At 43.9% G+C, this 20,941-nt stretch overlaps 1 protein-coding gene across 1 annotated transcript in view; it reads left to right on the plus strand.

Moving 5' to 3' along the window:
• SORCS1 (sortilin related VPS10 domain containing receptor 1) overlaps positions 1-20,941 on the plus strand; it is a 588,550-nt gene that overhangs the window by 426,497 nt on the left and 141,112 nt on the right. Inside the window, exons 13-17 of the mRNA XM_030204718.1 lie at positions 1,621-1,712; positions 5,521-5,628; positions 5,893-6,010; positions 12,399-12,529; positions 20,753-20,866. Coding sequence (XP_030060578.1) covers positions 1,621-1,712; positions 5,521-5,628; positions 5,893-6,010; positions 12,399-12,529; positions 20,753-20,866 — 563 coding nt within the window. The remainder of the gene's footprint in view (positions 1-1,620; positions 1,713-5,520; positions 5,629-5,892; positions 6,011-12,398; positions 12,530-20,752; positions 20,867-20,941) is intronic.

Raw genomic sequence — 20,941 nt, forward strand, 5'->3', positions numbered from 1 at the left:
CGCTCATTTTTGAAGTAGATGAATGTCTCAAACTGGCCAAAAAGAACCCATCCAAATCATGATTTTGAAAGGCAGAATGTGGACATTTTAAATTCAGTGTGTCCAAAAGGGGGCATGTTGGAGGCATGTTTTGGGCGGGACTAGGTTAGACCCCAAATTAGGAGATCTTTCAGTGATAATGGAATGGAAAGAACTGCTCAAGGCAAAAAGGACATTTTTATTCTGCGTGTGACACATGCATTTGAGACCCTTCAGCCCACATGCTAAAGGGGCCTGATCTCACACATTGACTCTCTCCCTGCTTCCCAGCAGTTTGGCATTGGCTCGTACCTTCCTCTATCCCCCTCCCCCCTTCCCTCCTGCAGGTCCTGTGTTGATTTCCTACCTAACCTCTGTTATCTCCCTCAAGCCTACAGACCTGTGGTATTTACTGGCACTGCAGGCAATAATTATCATTTATTTATCATTTATTCCTTTTATATACTGTTTCTTATTGCAAATTGCAAAACAGAACGGTTTACATTAAAAAAAAATACATCTCATAACCAAACAAATAAGAACTCCAGTCAATAATAGGAAAGCACAGCAAACCAAAAATAATGAGACCATAACTAATAAAACACAATTATCTAAATTAAATTACAACCTTCTCTCTCTGGCCAGCTCCGGGGTTCTTCCCTCTGTTGCAACTTCCTGTTTCTGAGTGGGCAGAACGTGGCAGAGAGAAAGTCTTATGGCAGCTGAAGGGAGCCTGTTGTAATCACTGACTGCAGTGCCAGTGAACACCGCATGTTTATAGGGCCCAGGGAGGGGGACAGATGGAGATAAGAAGGAAATCACTCCGGACCCACATGAGGGAAGGGGGGGATATAGAGAGAAGAAGAGATGTGGACCTGCAGGAGGGAGGGGGAGAGGGAGAGGTGCACATGAATGAAAGGAAAGGGAGATGAGGCGAATGCTGTACATAGATGGAAGGGAAGGGAGCGGGGCAAATGCTGCACATGAATGGAAGGGGAGGGATGGGGGGAAATGCATGTGAATGGAAGAGAAAGGAGAGGAGGGAAATGCTGCACATGCTGTAGGCATGAGCTTATAGTATTACTCTGAAAGCACCTGGTCCATTTTGCTGAATTCTACAATGGTTTTTCCTTTCCAAGAAATCACGGAATGCGGAGTGCACTCATAAATAGGTCACATGCCAGCAGGCAATGATCTGAAAACATTTGATTTCAGTAGAGCTTTTCAAGTGAGAGAGACTTGACAGACAAAACCTAAATCCAACCTTTCAAAAGCCTTTCCTGTCCTGTTGCTTCAGCCCATACATCTAAGAATTACTTTGCTATTACATTTTATTAAGTGGAAAACGTTGATTCTTTTATTGGGGAATGCCAGTGGTATCCAACAGAGGAGCTTTACAGACCACACAGATGGCAAGAATGGGCCTCTCTGATCTCGAAAGCTCAAGTACATCATTTCTGGATAATTCTTTTGTTAGTCCTCTGTAAGCTATCACTACCTGCAAAGAACTGACTGCTCTTTAGGATCATAACGACTACAAAAACTTGTGTTAAATTAAAGAAACATATATCCATTTGTGCATGTTTTTTTTTTCCCCTCTAGATCTTTGAAGAAGAGCACAGTGTACTGTTCCTGGATCAAGGTGGTGTCCTGGTTGCTATGAAACATACATCACTTCCCATTAGGCATTTATGGTAATGTCAAACAACAGTTGTAAGTCTCCAATGGTGTTGCTTCTAGACAAGACTGTAATTAAGATCACCCTGTATAAAGAGGTTTGACAGTCAAGTCCGACTACCCTTCACTTATGCTGAAGTTATCCTTCAGAAATGTAAGAGCTTTGAACTACTAATGCAGCACAGGCATGGAAGTAATGAAAGCCATTTCTGCTGGTAAAATAGTATTACTGAAAACCGAAGCATTGATTATTGCCCAATCTGTCAAAGGGTAAAGATATTTGTGCTGCTCAAAAGTGTGGATGCTTTTACCCATGAACTAAAAATACAGGGGTAAAATGAAATGTAAATAGCAGAACCATAAACTATAACTCAAAAAATACATTTATAGAATATACAAAATGTTATTTATACTACTATAAGCCTTTACATTTAAATTCCACTATTAGGAATGGAATTGCGAGACTGAAAGATAATGAGAATGGCTATGTGGAGAGTGATGAAGATAAAGCGAATTATTTCTCTTTGATGTTCACGGAGGAAAATCCTGGAGAAGGACCGCGGTTGTCTGCCGAGGGAACGTCTGGGAATGGAGTGGATACTGCTCCGTTTACGGAAAAAAGAGTTTATAAACAGCTGGAGAATCTGAAGTTGAACAAAGCTATGGGGCCGGATGGGATACATCCCAGGTTACTGAAGAAGCTCAGAGAGCTCCTGGAGGGACCTCTTAAAGATTTATGTAATAGTCTTTAGAGATGGGAGAGGTTCCACAAGATTGGAGATGAGCGGATGTGGTCCCTCTTCACAAAAGTGGAGACAGGGAAGAAGTGGGAAACTACAGACTGGTAAGTCTCACGTCGGTGGTAGGAAAAATAATGGAGTCACTGCTAAAAGATAGTTAACTTTCTAGAAACCGATGGGTTACAGGACCCAAGGCAACATGGCTTTACCAAAGGAAAATCCTGCCAAACGAATCTTATTGACTTTTTTGACTGGGTGACCAAAGAACTGGATGAGGGACTTGTGCTAGATGTAATCTACTTGGACTTCGCAAAGCCTTTGATACGGTCTCCCACAGAAGACTCATGCATAAGCTGAAAGGGTTGAAATTAGGACTGAAAGTGGTGAACTGGATAAGAAACTGGTTGACCGACAGGTGGCAGAGGGTGGTGGTAAATGGAATCCGCTCGGAGGAAAGGAAGGTGAGCAGTGGAGTTCCTCAGGAGTCGGTGCTGGGGCCTATTCTGTTTAATATATTTGTTGGAGATATTGCTGAAGGGTTGGAAGGAAAGGTGTGCCTTTTTGCAGATGACACAAAAATAGCCAATTGAATGGATACCCTGGAGGGAGTAGAAATGATGAGAAGGGTCGCCGAACGTTAGAAGAATGGTCGAGGGTCTGGCAGTTAAAATTTAATGCTAAGAAGTGTAGAGTGATGCACTTGGGGTGTGGAAACCCAAAAGAGAGATACCGGATAGGAGGGCAGAGATTATAAGCTCGACTCAGGAGAGAGACCTTGGGGTGTTAGTGTCTGAGGATCTGAAGGTGAAGAAACAATGCGACGAGGCGACGGCAGTGGCCAGTAGGATGCTAGGCTGCGTAGAGAGGGGCATAACCAGCAGAAGAAAGGAGGTGTTGATGCCCTTCTACAAGTCGTTGGTGAGGCCCCACTTGGAGTATTGTGTTCAGTTTTGGAAGCCGTATCTTGCTAAAGATGTAAAAAGACTGGAAGAGGTGCAAAGAAAAGCTACGAAAATGGTATGGGATTTGCGTTGCAAACCGTACGAGGAGAGACTTGCCGACCTGAACATGTATACCTTGGAGGAAAGGAGAAACAGGGGTGATATGATACAGGCATTCAAATATTTGAAAGGTATTAATCTGCAAATGAACCTTTTCTGGAGATGGGAAGGCGGTAGAACTAGAGGATATGAATTGAGGTTGAAGGGGGGCAGACTCAGGACTAATGTCAGGAAGTATTTTTTCACGGAGAGGGTGGTGGATATGTGGAATGCCCTCCTGCGGGAGGTGGTGGAGATGAAAACGGTAATGGAATTCAAACATGCGTGGGATAAACACAAAGGAATCCTGTTTAGAAGGAATGGTTCCGTGGAATCTTAGCGGAGATAGGTTGGCGACGCAGTTAATTAGGAAACAAAACGGGAGCTGGGCAGAATTGATAGGGATGGGCTGGAGTGTAAATTTTAAGGGGCTTCGATGTTAGCTTCAGAACTTAGAACAAGAACAGTGCTTTGCAGACTTCTACGGTCCGTGCCCTGAGAAAGGGAAAGGACTAATCAAACTCGGGTATATATATATATCACATACCATGTAAAATGAGTTTATCTTGTTGGGCAGACTGGATGGACCATATGGGTCTTTATCTGCCATCATTTACTATGTTACTTTGAGTTCAACTGTATACAGAACTATCTCATGCATATTCACTGCGGAAATATTGAAAACCCAACTGGCTAGATGTGCTGCCAAGACAGGATTGAGAAATACTGCTATCAGGCATCCTGGGAAGGACAACATTTAAATTCTGAAATTGATTCATATTACTATAATTTCAAATATTGAATGGCTAGAGTTTTTGAGACCACATAGGTCCTGTCCATGATATCTGAAGACTATTTGGGGTCTCAAAAGTTCTTATTCTACTATGGATTAGTTTTCTATGTGTGACATCACAATCTCCCCTCCCCTCCCCAAAATGGCCAAGCTGCAAGGAGTGGAGGAGTAGCCTAGTGGTTAGTGCAGTGGACTTTGATCCTGGGGAACTGAGTTCAATTCCCACTGCAGCTCCTTGTGGCCCTGGGCAAGTCACTTAACCCTCCATTGCCCCTGGTACAAAATAAGTACCTGAATATATGTAAACCAATTTGAATATAGTTGCAAAAACCTCAGAAAGGCAGTATATCAAGTCCCATTTCCCTTTCCCTAGTTGAGATTCTACATGGAATGTTGCTACTATTGAGATTCTGTTGCTACTATTTGACATTCTACATGGAATGTTGCTATTCCACTAGCAACATTCCATGTAGAAGCCTGCCCTTGCAGATCAGCAACGTGGCTGTGCAGGCTTCTGTTTCTGTGAGCCTGACGTCCCGGGCAAATCACTTAACTCTGTATTGCCCCTGGTACAAAATAAGTACCTGAATATATGTAAACCACTTTGAATTTAATTGTAAAAACCTCCGAAAGGCAGTATATCAAGTCTCAATTCCCTTTACTTGCTGCACCATTATTTCCTGCAGAAAAGAAAGACTACCCTTTTACCAAGCTGCAGCAAAAGGGTGCCTGCGCTGGCATCGGCCCGTGTTTTCGACACACACCAAGGCCCTCTTTTACCGCAGCTGGTAAAAGGCTTGTCTTTCTTTTCTGCAGGAAATTGTAGTGTGGCAAGTAAAGCATTTTCCACGTGGCCACTTCGGAGGTGAGCCCTTACCACCACCCATTAAGATGGCGGTAAGGGCTCCCATGCTAACCCAGCGGCAACCGGGCAGCGCATGGCACTGTCTGATTACCGCCGGGTACACCCCAGCGCTACAGAAATAAATCTATTTTTGTAGCGCCAGATATGACGGCGTGCTGGGGGTGGGAAATACCACTGGGCTGCTGCAGTTGCCTGGCAGTACTTCCTTTTTAGCGAACAGTAAGCCTGCATTGGGCTTTGTAAAAGGGGTCCTTAGTTTTCTCAAAGACCAATATGGCCGGTCAAATTCATGATCAAAATGTGACTGCATTTGTATAGGTAATAGCTCTACAGCTCCACTCAGACATTATAAGACAATGCTGTATTTTGTTGTTATTTGGACAATAGGTTAAGTTTTGATGAAGGGAGGTCGTGGAACAAGTACAGCTTTACATCCAGTCCGCTTTTTGTTGATGGTGTGTTGGGTGAACCAGGAGAAGAAACTCTCATAATGACGTAAGTGAATATATTATATAGGCATACCACAACGGCCAATCCTAAATAAAAGATAACTAGATGTTACATGAACTAGACAAAAATGAACCCTTTACATTAGATAGATAACCTTCGCTGACAAGTCATGGAAGTTACACAATACACACTGCCACTCTATCTCTCATGCCGAAATGAACTTTATTTCTCATGCCGGAGATGAACTTTCTAGATTTGATTATCTAACTTATTTTATAATTCACTCTGTTTTGATGTATTCTTCCATAGAGTTTTTGGACACTTCAGCCATCGTTCGGAGTGGCAACTGGTAAAAGTGGATTATAAGTCTATTTTTGACAGAAGATGTGCCCAGGAAGATTACCGGCCATGGCAACTCCACAATCAGGTAAGGCAAGCAACAACTTGTTTCAAGCACTGGTTTATGGAAGGATTTGAAACGCAAATACAAAAGTTAAAAAGTAAAATAAAATAGGCATATCTCTAGTTAACTTTAGAGCCATGGAAACTGTCACCATAAAGCCAGATTTTGCTGTACAAAAAACTATGGAATCAGTTTTAAGTATTATTTAACCTGGCAGGAGCATCTTCTCTCTCTCTCTCTCTCCCTCTCTCTCTCTCCCTCTCTCCCTCCCAATGTCAGCTCTGACTGGTGCAGCTCTATCTATAGGTGAGGCAAAAAAAGTAACCCCCTAGAGTTTTTTTGCTGTTTTCTCAGCAACCGCTTTGGAATTTCAATGCAAACTTTTACAGCTTTATTTGTTGTTTACTATCCACGTTTATATGCTGAGTGGAATTAGATTATCTTTAAACATGGCAAAGTTACAGACTTTTTAGCGTGACCCAGGGGCGTAGATACGTGGGGCCACGGGGGCCTGGGCCCCCGTAGATTTGGCCCTGGACCCAGCTGCCAATGACCCTCTCGACCCCCCTGCCGCCGCCAACCTACCGTCAACCCGCCGTCACCGTCTGCTACCTTTGCTGGTGGGGGACCCCAACCCCCGCCAGCTGAGGTCCTCTTCTTCCTTCGTTCTGTTGGGGTCCCCCGCCAGCAAAGGTAGGCGACGGCAATGGCGGGGGAGGGTTGGCAGCGGGAAGGGGGGGTCGAGAGGGTCGTCGTCGGGGGGGGGGTCAAAGTTGTTGTTGTTGTTGGTGGTGGTGGTGGCGGGGGGGGTCAGCAATGGCGGGGGGGTTGGTGGCGCCGGGGGGGGGCTAGAATGTGCCTCCTCACCTTGGGCTCTGGACCCCTCTCCCACCGAAGTCTGGCTACGCCCCTGGCGTGACCACCCAGCAATTTTCGCACATTCAAAAATGTTTGCGCTGTAAAACTACTGGTATTTGAAAAAAAACAACTGGGGTACCAGCTTACTGTTAGTGATGTCACAGTAATGTATACTTTTATCTGGGGAGCAACGTTGGAGGCTAATCAAAAGCTCCACCCCAAACCGCAAACAATCGCCAAACTGAAGAAAGCACTGCGGATGATCTGGGACAGCCTCTTATAGGGTCCGATCAAGAAGGCTGTTAAGAACTTCCCAAATTGACTGAAGGTCTGTGTTAAAGCTAGAGGTGGACACTGAGCAATTCACAGTGACTGTGAAATTCTGGCACATTGTTGTTTGAATCATTTGAATGACCTTATTTTACTGTGCAGTGGCGCAGGAAGGGGGGGGCGGTGGGGCGGTCCGCCCCGGGTGCACGCGCTGGGGGGGGGGGGTGTCGGCTCGCTGGTTCCCTGCTCTTTCTGCCCCGGAACACGTTAATTCCTGTTCCAGGACAGAGAAAGCAGGGAAGCAGCAGAGCCGATGCAGCTCCCAGTGACGTGCACGGGGGGTGGATCAGCCCTCCCACCTGCCCCCCCGCTGAAAGGTAGGGTGCGTTTCGGTGGGGGGGAGCACTCCGGAGGGGGGGCACCGCACCCTGCACCCGGGGGGGGGGGGTGCGCAGCAGCGACCCGCCCCGGGTGTCAGGCACCCTCGCTACGGCACTGTTACTGTGTTTTAGCTCAAACATTTTTAACACGCAAAAAATCGCTAGGTAGTAACAGTAAAATGTGAGTAACATCAACATAGCTTAAGGTAATTATATGTTGTTTACCAGTAATACGTAAGTATGATGACTAAATAAGTACAGCATGCAGGACGTCAGAAACAGAATGAAGCCTTCCGCAGGAAGCAAGAGGACCTCGGCTGGTGGGGGTTGGGGTCCCCCGCCAGCAAAGGTAGGCGATGGCGGGGGAGGGTTGTCGGCAGGAGGGAGGTTGAGAGGGTCGTCGGCAGGGGGGTCCAGGACCAAATCTATGGGGGCCCAGGCCCCCGTGGCCCCACGTAGCTACGCCCCTGGTACATGCCTATATTAGGCTTGTATGCCCATTATCCTACTATATAAATGAAGAGTGACCGACGTGCCGCACATGCGCGGCACGTCACACCTCTCCTGACATTGTTAGAGGTAGGAACACAGCTGTGGGTGACCGGCAAGCACCGGGCGGGGATTGTCCGACAGTGGCTCCGAGGCACAGTCCGACAGGTCCGATCAGCTGTAGCCACCGCTGCTGCTGTGACCACAGGCCGGGCTGGGAGCTGGCGTTTCCCTCTGCGACTTTCCTGGGCAGAGGTTCGGCTGCACCCGGCGGGGCTCCAACCGCTTTCTTGACGGTGCTTCTTTTGCCAGTTTTAATGGGCTCAACTGCTTGTTCTATGATAATGTGTGTAATGTGTGTTCATTTTAGCAATGCTCCCATTCTGCCAATGACTCTCTGATTTTAGCGCCTCCTTTTTCAGATTGTAGGCATGGATCCCATGCCTAAATTTACACATGTAAATTTCAATTAAATCTAATTAGTGTCAATAATGCCCTGTTAAGCCAATTACTGCCACTAATGAGCTCATTATTCAATCAAATTACCCACGAAAATTGAGAGCATACTCGAATTTGCACACACGATATTTGGCAACTTTTATAGAATTAGGTGGTAGTGGATTAGTTTCCAAAGGTACATAAACAGTTCAGAGATTGTAATTGTTGCATTGTGAAACTTTGACTAACAATGGCAACGTCTACCATTGGTTTAAAAATTAGCAAGAATAAGGAGGTTATATAGAAGCATTCCCACATTTAATTAGTAGCATTTACACATTTAGATTGGTGTAGGAGTGCTCCAATACCCTCTCTCACAGTGTTCTAGGCGTTATTGTGGTGTCTTTCTGGTGCTTCCCTACCTTGCGAAAGTCAGCCAGTTGTAGTCTGCAGGACTTTAAGCTACAGGATCCCGAGACATCGTGACACTTGGAAGCCACATCTGCTAGTTTGTATACTGCCTAGATATTGTTGCTCCTGAAGCAGGTGCTTGTGCGCCAAAATGCAGATTTGCTTCGAGTCGTCTCTTTTTAGGGCCAATATGTAGACTGCGGGAGTTAGCCCGGCTAGCTCATGCGGTCAGAGCTAATGTCGGATATTCAATTCTTGGCTGTTTTCCATGACAGACATTGAATATCTTTATTTTTGGGCAGTTTGAACTTAACTGGCCAAAATGATTCCGTTTGGTAAAGCTCAAACTGGCCAACGATATATCAGCCATACAAGCAGTCAAAGATGGCTGCCAAACCCACACTAAAAATCAGGGGATAGCCAGTTATATTACGCAGTATAACCGGCTAGCTGCTAACTGGCAATATTCAGCAGGAGACAGCTGGCTATCTCCTGTTGAATATCGCTGGAGAGCCGGCTGTGTACCATTTAACTGACCAGGTGCCGTTCCTGACCAGTTAAAAGATTTTGAATATTGGGAGGTTTTTGTTTACCCTGGTGTTGGTATTTGATTGGTCCTCCCCCACTTTTTTCTTTTCCATATGGGTGTAAATTTTAGAACAGGATGTATTTCAACATGGGATACTTGCTACAATGAGATTTCCAGCAGAGAGCAGGAGGAGGGTGTGGTAAGGGCGGGCCTACAGTATCGGCATGGATTCTCAATCTTACAAGGGGAATCCACATTGATTAGAGTAAAAGTAGACATCAGCATTTGCACCTGTCCCAAAGCACGCATAAGTGCTTGAAGGGGCAATGTCTGGGCCACTCCACATTTACTTCCCCCACCTCAGTCCCCCCCACCCCCAATTATCACAGAAAACACCAGATCTCCTCCCTGACACCCTCTGACAGCCAAGTCAGCCCAAAATACAGCAGCCAGACTCATATTTGGAAAAACGAAATACGAAAGCACCAAACCCCGAAGAGAAAAACTACACTGGCTCCCACTTAAAGAAAGTATTGCGTTCAAAATTTGCACCCTGGTTCATAAAATCATTCACGGCAAGGCCCCGTCCTACATGTCAGACCTTATAGATTTACCAACCAGGAACACAAAAAGGTCAGCACAGACATTCTTGAATCTCCACAACCCCAGCTGCAAAGGACTAAAATATAAATCAACGTATGCATCCAGCTTCTCCTACATAAGCACGCAACCATGGAACGCACTACCAAATGTCACAAAAACAATGCACGATCTAACAAACTTCTGAAAATCACCAAAAAACCAACTTGTTCAAAAAGGCGTACCACAATGATCTATCCTAAATACCAGACAACGAAATTTATACCAGAACTGAACAAAACCAAACGCTCTATACTTGATTGCTTAGATACTTTGTCACTAATGAACTTTACCAGAACTGAACAAATATTTCTCATTCCGGTAATGAACTCTCCATACCTGACTGCTTAATTTACTCTATCACTTATGAACTTTAGTGCAATACCACTTTGTATTTCTTATTCTGGAAATGGCGATCGCCATTACGGCATAATGTAAGCCACATTGAACCTGCAAATAGGTGGGAAAATGTGGGATACAAATGCAACAAATAAATAAATAAATAAATAAAGTCCCTATAAGTTCTGATTCTCCCACTCATTATATCAACTGACCCCCCCCCCCCCCCCCCCCACCTGTAGCTCCTCAGCATTAAGACTCCCCAGGTAAGAATGAACCCATCCTTCTTTGGTAGCCTGATCCTTAGCAGGACTACCTGAAGATTACTATTAGGGGTCAAACTGCTTATATTTGAACCCACAGCCATACCAGCAGGAGTGAGTGGACATTCCTTCTGCTCCCATTAGTCACCACAGTCCATAGTAAGGCTGGAGATAGGGATTGGGAATGGAGGTTTTGGTACGAGGTGGGCCTCGGAAGGGTTCATTGTTTCTGAAGTGTCAGATGGGATGGTTGCAGGGGAGGTTGGTTGCTTTGAGGGTCAGTGGGGAGAGGTTCTGCTAGCTCAGGGCAGCTATTCGTCTGCAGAAGGAGCAGCAATTTTAAAAGCTGCTCCCAGGTATAAGTGGGCAGTATTTGCCCAGTTTTCCCCCCTCACATGCAGCTTTGCAAAATTGCTACTTCTGCTGCATCTACAGAGACATCCACATGCAGTTCAGCACTATTTTCTAAGAGGCTCAACCTCTGGCAGAACTTCTTATAAAATACTGTGGGAATTCTCCATGCTCTGATGTGGATGTGTGAATTCCCCCCCTTTTTTTTGGTTACATTTGTACCCTGCGGTTTCCCACTCATGACAGGCTCAATGTGGCTTACATATTGTATACAGGTACTTATTTATACCTGGGGCAATAGAGGGTTAAGTGACTTGCCCAGAGTCACAAGGAGCTGCCTGTGCCTGAAGTGGGAATCGAACTCAGTTCCTCAGGACCAAAGTCCACCACCCTAACCACTAGGCCACTCCTCCACTGTTGCTACTATTTGAGATTCTACATAGAATGTTGCTATTCTTCCATGTAGAAGTCGGCCCTTGCAGATCACCAATGTGGCCGCGCAGGCTTCTGTTTCTGTGAGTCTGACGTCCTGCACGTACGTGCAGGACGTCAGACTCACAGAAACAGAAGCCTGCGCAGCCTTCTACATGGAATGTTGCTAGTGGAATAGCAACATTCCATGTAGAATCTCAAACAGTAGCAACGTTCCTTGTAGGATCTCCAATAGTAACAACAGAATCTCATATAGTAGCAACATTCCATGTAGAATCTCCAATAGTATCTATCTTATTTTTGTTACATTTGTACCCTGCGCTTTCCCACTCATGGCAGGCTCAATGCGGCTTACATGGGGCAATGGAGGGTTAAGTGACTTGCCCAGAGTCACAAGGAGCTGCTTGTGCCTGAAGTGGGATTCAAACTCAGTTCCCCAGGATCAAAGTCCACCACCCTAACCACTAGGCCACTTCTCCACTGTTGCTACTATTTGAGATTCTACATGGAATGTTGCTATTCCACTAGCAACATTCCATGTAGAAGGCTGTGCAGGCTTCTGCTTCTGTGAGTCTGACGTCCTGCACGTATGTGCAGGACGTCAGACTCACAGAAACAAAAGCCTGCACAGCCTTCTACATGGAATGTTGCTAGTGGAATAGCAACATTCCTTGTAGAATCTCCAATAGTAGCAACAGAATCTCATATAGCAGCAACATTCCATGTAGAATCTCCAATAGTATCTATTTTATTTTTGTTACATTTGTACCCTGCGCTTTCCCACTCATGGCAGGCTCAATGCAGCTTACATGGGACAATGGAGGGTAAAGTGACTTGCCCAGAGTCACAAGGAGCTGCCTGTGCCTGAAGTGGGAATTGAACTCAGTTCCTCAGTTCCCCAGGAGCAAAGTCCACCACCCTAACCACTAGGTCACTCCTCCACTCCTCCTTTTCACATGCTTTCTAAAATAAGGGTCTAAATGCAATGCTATTTGATATACCTCTGTTTTCAGGGAGAAGCATGTATCATGGGAGCTAAGAGAACATATAAAAAACGCAGATCGGAAAAGAAGTGCATGCAGGGAAAATACGCAGGAGCCATGTCGTCGGAGCCCTGTGTGTGCACAGAAGCAGACTTTGAGTGGTGAGCAATCCTTATGTTATGATGCATTTTTTAAACGTATGTTAACAGATGGATCTTGTGTACTGAGTGGACATGAGGATGTAGATATATATATAAATTTGTACTGTTAATCAGCAAAACATATGGTATCCCGACAAAATGTATTAATATATTATAAACATGAATGAACACTTTAAAAATGTTTTTTTAAAAATATTTTGAAAAGGTGTCTTAGTCCATGACAACACTAACAAATACATCTCTGGAAAGTAGGGGTGATCAATGTACACTGGACCCAATATTCAAAGGATTTATGCTCCTAACTTGGCCTCTTTGAAAATTTACTACGGCTGAGTCTAACTTTAGACTCAAAATTCCACTAAACACCTAAACGGGGACATTTCTTCATAGACTTCAAGAATACAAAAAAACAAACCAAAGGAAAAAAAAAAGTTTGATTTTGGTGTTATTTCTTTACCAGGCATACTATGAAGTAATACAAAATCCTACAGAATCACTCAGGTGCTATAGAGCAAATCTCCCATACAGTAATAGCACCAACCTTTTGGTGCTATTACTATTCTCATCCACGCTCTTATCACCTCTCGCTTAGACTATTGCAACTTGCTTCTCACAGGTCTCCCACTTAGCCATCTCTCTCCTCTTCAATCTGTTCAAAATTCTGCTGCACGACTAATATTCCACCAGGGTCGTTACGCTCATATTAGCCCTCTCCTCAAGTCACTTCACTGGCTTCCTATCTGTTTCCGCATACAGTTCAAACTCCTCTTGTTGACCTATAAGTGCATTCACTCTGCAGCTCCTCGGTACCTCTCCACTCTCATCTCTCCCTACATTCCTCCCCGGGAACTCAGTTTACTGGGTAAATCTCTCCTATCTGCACCCTTCTCCTCCACTGCTAACTCCGGACTCCGTTCCTTTTATCTTGCTGCACCATATGCCTGGAATAGACTTCCTGAGCTGGTACGTCAAGCTCCAGCTCTGACCGTCTTCAAATCTAAACTAAAAGCCCACCTTTTTGATGCTGCTTTTAACTCCTAACCCTTGTTCACTTGTTCAGAACCCTTATTTTATCATCCTCACTTTAATATTCCCTTATCTCTTGTTTGTCCTGTTTGTCTGTCCTAATTAGATTGTAAGCTCTGTCGAGCAGGGACTGTCTCTTCATGTTCAAGTGTACAGCGCTGCGTACGTCTAGTAGCGCTTCAGAAATGATAAGTAGTAGTAGTCATCGCGATTCCAGAATCTTGCAACTCTTTGGGATTCCGCATGGAATCTTGCAACTCTTTGGGATTCCGGAATCTTGCTACTCTTTGTCCTTATCCCTTATTTGCCCTCTTCTCCGGCACGGCCGCGTTGCTGATCTGCAAGGGCAGGCTTCTGTTTCTGTGAGTCTGACGTCCTGCACGTACGTGCAGGACGTCAGACTCACAGAAACAGAAGCCTGCCCTTGCAAGCCCACCTTTTTGATGCTGCTTTTAACTCCTAACCCTTATTCACGTGTTCAGAACCCTTATTTTATCATCCTCACTTTAATATTCCCTTATCTCTTGTTTGTCCTGTTTGTCTGTCCTAATTAGATTGGAAGCTCTGTCGAGCAGGGACTGTCTCTTCATGTTCAAGTGTACAGCACTGCGTACGTCTAGTAGCGCTTCAGAAATGATAAGTAGTAGTAGTCATCGCGATTCCAGAATCTTGCAACTCTTTGGGATTCCGCATGGAATCTTGCAACTCATTGGGATTCCGGAATCTTGCTACTCTTTGTCCTTATCCCTTAATTGCCCTCTTCTCCGGCAAGCCCACCTTTTTGATGCTGCTTTTAACTCCTAACCTGTATTCACTTGTTCAGAACCCTTATTTTATCATCCTCACTTTAATATTCCCTTATCCCTTGTTTGTCCTGTTTGTCCTAATTAGATTGTAAGCTCTGTCGAGCAGGGACTGTCTCTTCATGTTCAAGTGTACAGCACTGCGTACGTCTAGTAGCGCTATAGAAATGATAAGTAGTAGTAGTAGTAAGTTCCAAAACTCACACAACAAGGGGCCTATTCTGAAAAAGCAGCACTGCAAATATTACAGTGGGTTCTAGAACATTGCTTCCGTGGCTGTCAACCTCATAGCCCCTAATGCTTCAGAGGCTGCTAACCGCTCCTTCCATGTCTACCCAAATGCTACTGCTCACAGAAAAAAAAAAAGAAATAATAATCACAGGGCTTTTCAGACTCCAGCGTGCTTTTAACACCTGTTGGTCCCACACCCTCTGACACTACCTCTGATGTATCCTTTCAGAGGGGGTTGGTCCAGCAGGGTGTTTAACGCTTGCTGGAGTCTGAATGGTCTACAATTATTGTTTCCGTTTCGTGTAGATGCCGGTGGGGGGGGGGGGGGGGAGCGGAAGCGGATCCATAGGAGGTGGGAGGGTGGCATAGATGGCAATGGGGTGAGGGGTGGGAGATGCAGGCTGTGGCCGCAGCTGCCAACACACGTCACAGGGTAGAGATGCTGTTGCTAGCCAGGAGAATATGACCTATACATCAAGTATCACAGTTTTTTGACACTTCATGTTTATTCATGTGTTTGATATACTGCTTGCCGGAAGCTGATTCGAGAGGTTCACAATTACATAAAGTTTACGCAGTTTAGAAAAGGAATGTCATTTGATTAAAAAGGGCAGATAATACAATCGCTCAGGAGAGGCCAGATAAAAGGTTCAAGGACAAAGTATAAGGGATAGGAAACTGATAAGCAGAGTGCATTCTAATCTTCCAGACCTGGCAGTTCAGAAAAAAAAGTCAGAATGCGACTTATACGCGAGTCCAACCTATATGTGAGTATCTACAGTGATCTCCAGACCACTAAATCAAGATAACTAGCCTATAATTTCCTGTTTCCTCCGTGCTTTCATTTTTAGAGACAAATACCCGTTTTTTGTTTTTTTTTTATTGAAATCTGACTGTGTAGTTGCCTGTAAGAACAAAACCGGGACAAGCCCACATGCCCAAGCCCTGCAGAGCACAGCTGAAAGACTGACAAATCCATCAAACTCTACAATCAGGTGTTCTGAATAACTGCCCATATTTTTATGAAACCATAGATCAAGTCAGATCTGTTGCAGCAGGCAACATTTGAAAGTCTGGATGGACCAAGTGGTTGCATTGTTCTGATAGCTTCCAATGTTTCTCTGTTTAGTTGTCAATCAAAATGTATAACTGTTAATGTTTCAGTTTTCCTTTTATAAAGCATTGAACTCTACTGACTGAAGATGGCATTCTTATCCCGTAATGGAAAGCTCATAACATCTGAACACCTTATCCTAGCCCTTATCTCACTACACATATATCACTAATGCCCTCTGCTGGTTGTTGGCTTTACTGCTTGATATGTTCAGCTATACTTTGATGTGACTAAGGGGTCCTTTTACTAAGGTACAGTGAAAAATGGCCTGCGGTAGTGTAGATGCGTGTTTTTGGCACGCGCAGAATTATTTTTTAGTTCACCTACAAAAAAATGCTTTTTTTTATTGCCAAAAATGGGCATGCGGCAAAATGAAAATTGCCGCACGTCCATTTTGGATCTGAGACCTTACCGCAAGCCATTGACCTAGCAGTAAGGTCTCATGCGTTAACCGGACGGTAATGGTCTACGTGTATCAAATTCCACTTGACGCGCGTAGCCGCTGCGCGTGAGAAATTAAAAAATATTTTTCAGACGATCGTAGCGGATACGCACCAAAATTGAAATTACCACAAGGGCCACGCGGTAACCAGGAGGGGCATAATCAAACATCGCCGGAGATCTATTTTGGTGGCGGCGCAACAGCTGGCCAGAACCATATTATCTAAAAAGATGGCCGGCCATCTTTTTTTTCGATAATACGGTTTAGCCCGGCCAAAAGCCACTACCATAGTCGTTATGGGTGAAGGGGGCACCTACATGTGGGTACAGTGGGTTTTGGGGGGGGGGGGTTTGGAGGGCTCAACACTTACCACCACAAGTGTAACAGGTAGGGGGGGATGGACCTGGGTCTGCCTGCCTGAAGTGCACTGCGCCCATTCTCCAGGGACTTGCATACTGCTGTCAGGGAGCTGGGTATGACATTTGAGGCTGGCATACAGGCTGGCAAAAAAGGTTTTGTTATTTTTTTAGAGTGGGAGGGGGTTGGTGACCACTGGGGGAGTATGGGGAGGTCATCCCCCATTCCCTCCGGTGGTCATCTGGTCAATTGGGGCACCTTTTTGAGGCTTGGTCGTGAAAATAAAGGGACCAAGTAAACCCGGCAAAATACTGATTAATGCCGCTTTTTTTTCCATTATCCACGAAAGCCGGCCATCTGGTAGCCACGCCTATGCCCGCCTTCACTACGCCGCCGACACGCCCACTTGAACTTTCGCCGGCTCGGCAACAGGAAAGCAGCGATGCTGTAAAAAAAGCAGCTTTCGATTATACGGATTTCACTGCTTTTGAGAGATCGCCTGCCATCTCCCGATTTATGTCGGAAGATGCCCGGTGATCACTTTCGAAAATAAGCCTGCAGGCCTATGCGGCTTAGTAAAAAGGCCCCTACATTTTTAAGCAGAAGCTGTATGCAAACATGTAGGATGATTTCAAGGTTACTTTCAAAAAGTGACCAACAATGTCCTGCAAAGTCCTATCATACCCGTACTGGCATTCTTTGAAAAGTGAAACATCAAGACACACTCCCCCAGATTTTATATATTGCGATTTGAGCCTAGATTTCTGTGCGGAAATCCAAACAGATCCCATAACAATGTGCATAACCTACTTGGTTAACAAGCCAGTCAGCGCATTAATTAGAACTTACACGCAGAACTCACTAAGCGCGTTCTATAACGTGGTGCATATAAATTGTAATGCACGTTGTCAACAAGGGGGCGTGGCCATGGGTGTGGAACGGAAGGGTCGTGGGCGTTCTGACAACTTACGTGCAGCATTATAGAATATACCTGCTCTGGGCCTAGTTTAGGCGTCAGGATTTAGACCAGGTTCTACTTGGCATAATTCCTCGCGATAAAATATAGTCACATGGACCACCATCAGCGTATTCTATAATCCACGCAGAAATTTTGTAGAATTCGCTTAGGTGAAAGTGATTTCTGCACGGATCTTCCAGGCACCATATATTAAATCTAGCCCACTGTGTGCATTTGCTTGATAAAGAATTTTAAAGTAACCAAATATGTAAATGTGTTGCTTGCACTAAAATATGTATGTAAAGTACAATACTGCACATTTGAATCAGCAAGCTGATAATTACTCATTTTTCAAAAGCAAAAGCTAAAAAGGCAGTTCTGTAAAATGGTATCTGAATTTAAGCACCAAGGGCAAGATTCTATAAATGATGCAGAACGTTAGGTGCCCCCCTCTGGGCCCGAATGCGCCCCCCCCCCCCCTTCAGGCCTGCTTACGTGTCTCCTCTCCTGCTCTGCTCTGCTGCACGACACAGGACCTTTTTCCTGCCACGTCCAAACAGGAAGTACTTCACACAGGAAGTGGGACATGGCAGGAAGAAGCACCAGCAGAGCAGAATTAATGAAATAGCATGATAACTCTGCTCTGTGGCGCACAGGAGCAGGATAGCCATGCTAGTACTGGGCAGACACTGGGCCCCCCTTGAAGGCTGGGCCCTGGGAATTTTGCCCCACCCCCCACTCGACGGCCCTGAGCGTGTGCACCTAATTTTCTTAGCATGTAAATCCAAAGGGGGATTTGCAAAAGGAGAGGCATGGGAGGGTCAGGGGCATTATCAGAATTTAGATGCAGTGTTACAGAATACCTTCAATTCCACACTTAACTGCCTAAGATTTGTGTGCAAATTAATTAGCTTATGAATCAATGAATTGATGCGAACAATCAGTTATCACAGTTAATCGGCAATAACTGAAATTTGCCAGCGCATCTCCCCATGCCCTATTCTATAACACCTCACTCCTAATCCTCTAGTGTGCAAATCAAAGGGGGGCATGACCAGGGGAATGGCAGGGGTTATAGAATAGCCTCATTTCTGTGACAAAATGCCAGGAGTTGGGTGTCAGCATTTACTCCAGGTTTCAGCTAGCGTAAATATCGGCACCCAACATTTGGTGTGGAAATAGGCTGTAAGCGCTATTCTATAAATTGTGCTCAACCGTGTTTATAGAATATTTATTTTATTTATTTATTTATGGGTGAGATGCTCCAGAAAAACTTTATTAAGGACCCAACACGGTCCGTGTTTCGGTTTTTAAAAAAACCTTCATCAGGGGTCTATAAAATAACAACAAAACAACAAAACACATATATAATTAAATGAAAGATAGATAAAAACAAATTAAATCGAATGTATTACAACAAATTGCTTTTGTTAACATATCAGATTTTATGTCAGAAAATTTGATTTACATTAGGAATGATCAATATTTTTAATATATATATTTTTTAACGTTACATTGAGGTTTTTTGAAATTTGTTGTAATACATTCGATTTAATTTGTTTTTATCTATCTTTCATTTAATTATATATGTGTTTTGTTGTTTTGTTGTTATTTTATAGACCCCTGATGAAGGTTTTTTTAAAAACCGAAACACGGACCGTGTTGGGTCCTCAATAAAGTTTTTCTGGAGCATCTCACCCCTTGTCTTGGATTGATCCCTTGAAGTTGTTTTTCCACCTGTTTTTTCTGTGTTGGATCTTTGTGGAAATTTTTGGACCTCTTTTGTTTCTGCGATTTATTTATTTATTGCATTTGTATCCCACATTATCCCACCTTTTTGCAGGCTCAATGTGGCTTACAATATATCATGAATAATGGAGATATGTAAGAAATAAGCATTTAGTATTATAGAAGGATCTTGGGTAACATATAGTGTTAAAGCATGATATTAATATAACAGATAGTAAAGGTATTTCCAGGTATGTGTAAGGAGTTCATATTTGTTGGTCTTTGTGGTATGTCTTGATAAAGAGATGGGTCTTCAATAGTTTGCGGAAGTTGGTTAGTTCGTGGATCGATTTTAAGTTCCGCAGTAGTGCATTCCAGAAATGTGTGCTCAAGTAGGAAAAGGTTGACGTGTGCGTTAGTTTGTATTTTAGTCCTTTGCAGTTGGGGAAATGAAGGTTAAGGAATGTGCAGGACGATGTCTTAGCGTTCCTCCTTGGTAAGTCTATCAGGCCTGACATGTAGGCTGGGGCATCTCCATGAATGATTGTGTGGACTAAGGTACTGTACATATTTTGAACATGATGCGTTCTTTAAGAGGGAGCCAATGCAGTTTTTCTCGGAGGGGTTTAGCACTCTCATATTTTGTTTTCCCGAATATGAGTCTGGCTGCTGTGTTCTGGGCTGTCTGAAGTTTCTTGATTATTTGTTCTTTGCATCCAGCGTAGAGTGCGTTGCAGTAGTCTAAATGACTGAGTACTATTGATTGTACTAGGCCTCGGAAGACGGTCCTTGGGAAGAAAGGTCTTACTCTTTTTAGTTTCCACATTGAATTGAACATCACTACTATTTAGCATTTCTATAGCGCTACAAGGCGTACGCAGCGCTGCACAAACATTTACCGTTAACTTTCTCTTTGCTTCATGTACAATTTCTCATTCATATTAGATTTTCTAAATGTGAAACATCCATAGTTATCCCAGTATGTTTATGATAATGTATTGTAAAATTGGATTCTTACAACAAATTACTTTCTTAATGCATTATGCTTTGTTACGTATTCTATACTGTTTATTGTAAGCCACATTAAACTCAAACTTGTTTGGGATAATGTGGGATATTATAAATAAATAAATAGAGCATAGTGCAATTACATGCGTAAATGCCAATTATCTTGGCCCTTACATGTACAACAAGTGCAAAACTGCAGGTTCCCGGAGATAGAATTGCCCTGTCCATTCAATTTTTCCTTTAATTAGTCACACTTATCCTCTATTTAAACTCGTTCTTATCTGTCTGTGTGTTCCATCTCTGCTTACCCCCTATGCTGTCTATTAAGATCTTTTAACGTGTATTGTGTTGACATTGGAATTAGCTTATTATGTCATAGTATGTACTATTATTTGAATTTATTTATTTTTTTACTGCTGTAATCACGTATTGCCAGTATCCAGATTATTCTTGCTGTGCACTGCCTTAGAAGGCAACATATAAATCTTAATAAATAAATATTACCCAAGAGCCTGTTCATTCTATTTACTTATTATTTCTGTCTTTTATAAAACAGTGATTACGGCTACGAGCGTCACAGCAATGGCCAGTGTTTGGCAGCATTTTGGTATAACCCATCTTCACCATCAAGAGACTGCAGCTATGGACAAAGCTATCTAAATAGCACTGGGTAAGTGACCTTGAGGCTATCAATATTCTTTATCACTGCCACTATTCTTCTTCAAAGTCTCTTTTCCTTGTCTTC

This window comes from Microcaecilia unicolor, chromosome 5 (assembly GCF_901765095.1).
Source record: "Microcaecilia unicolor chromosome 5, aMicUni1.1, whole genome shotgun sequence".
Lineage (NCBI taxonomy): Eukaryota > Metazoa > Chordata > Amphibia > Gymnophiona > Siphonopidae > Microcaecilia > Microcaecilia unicolor.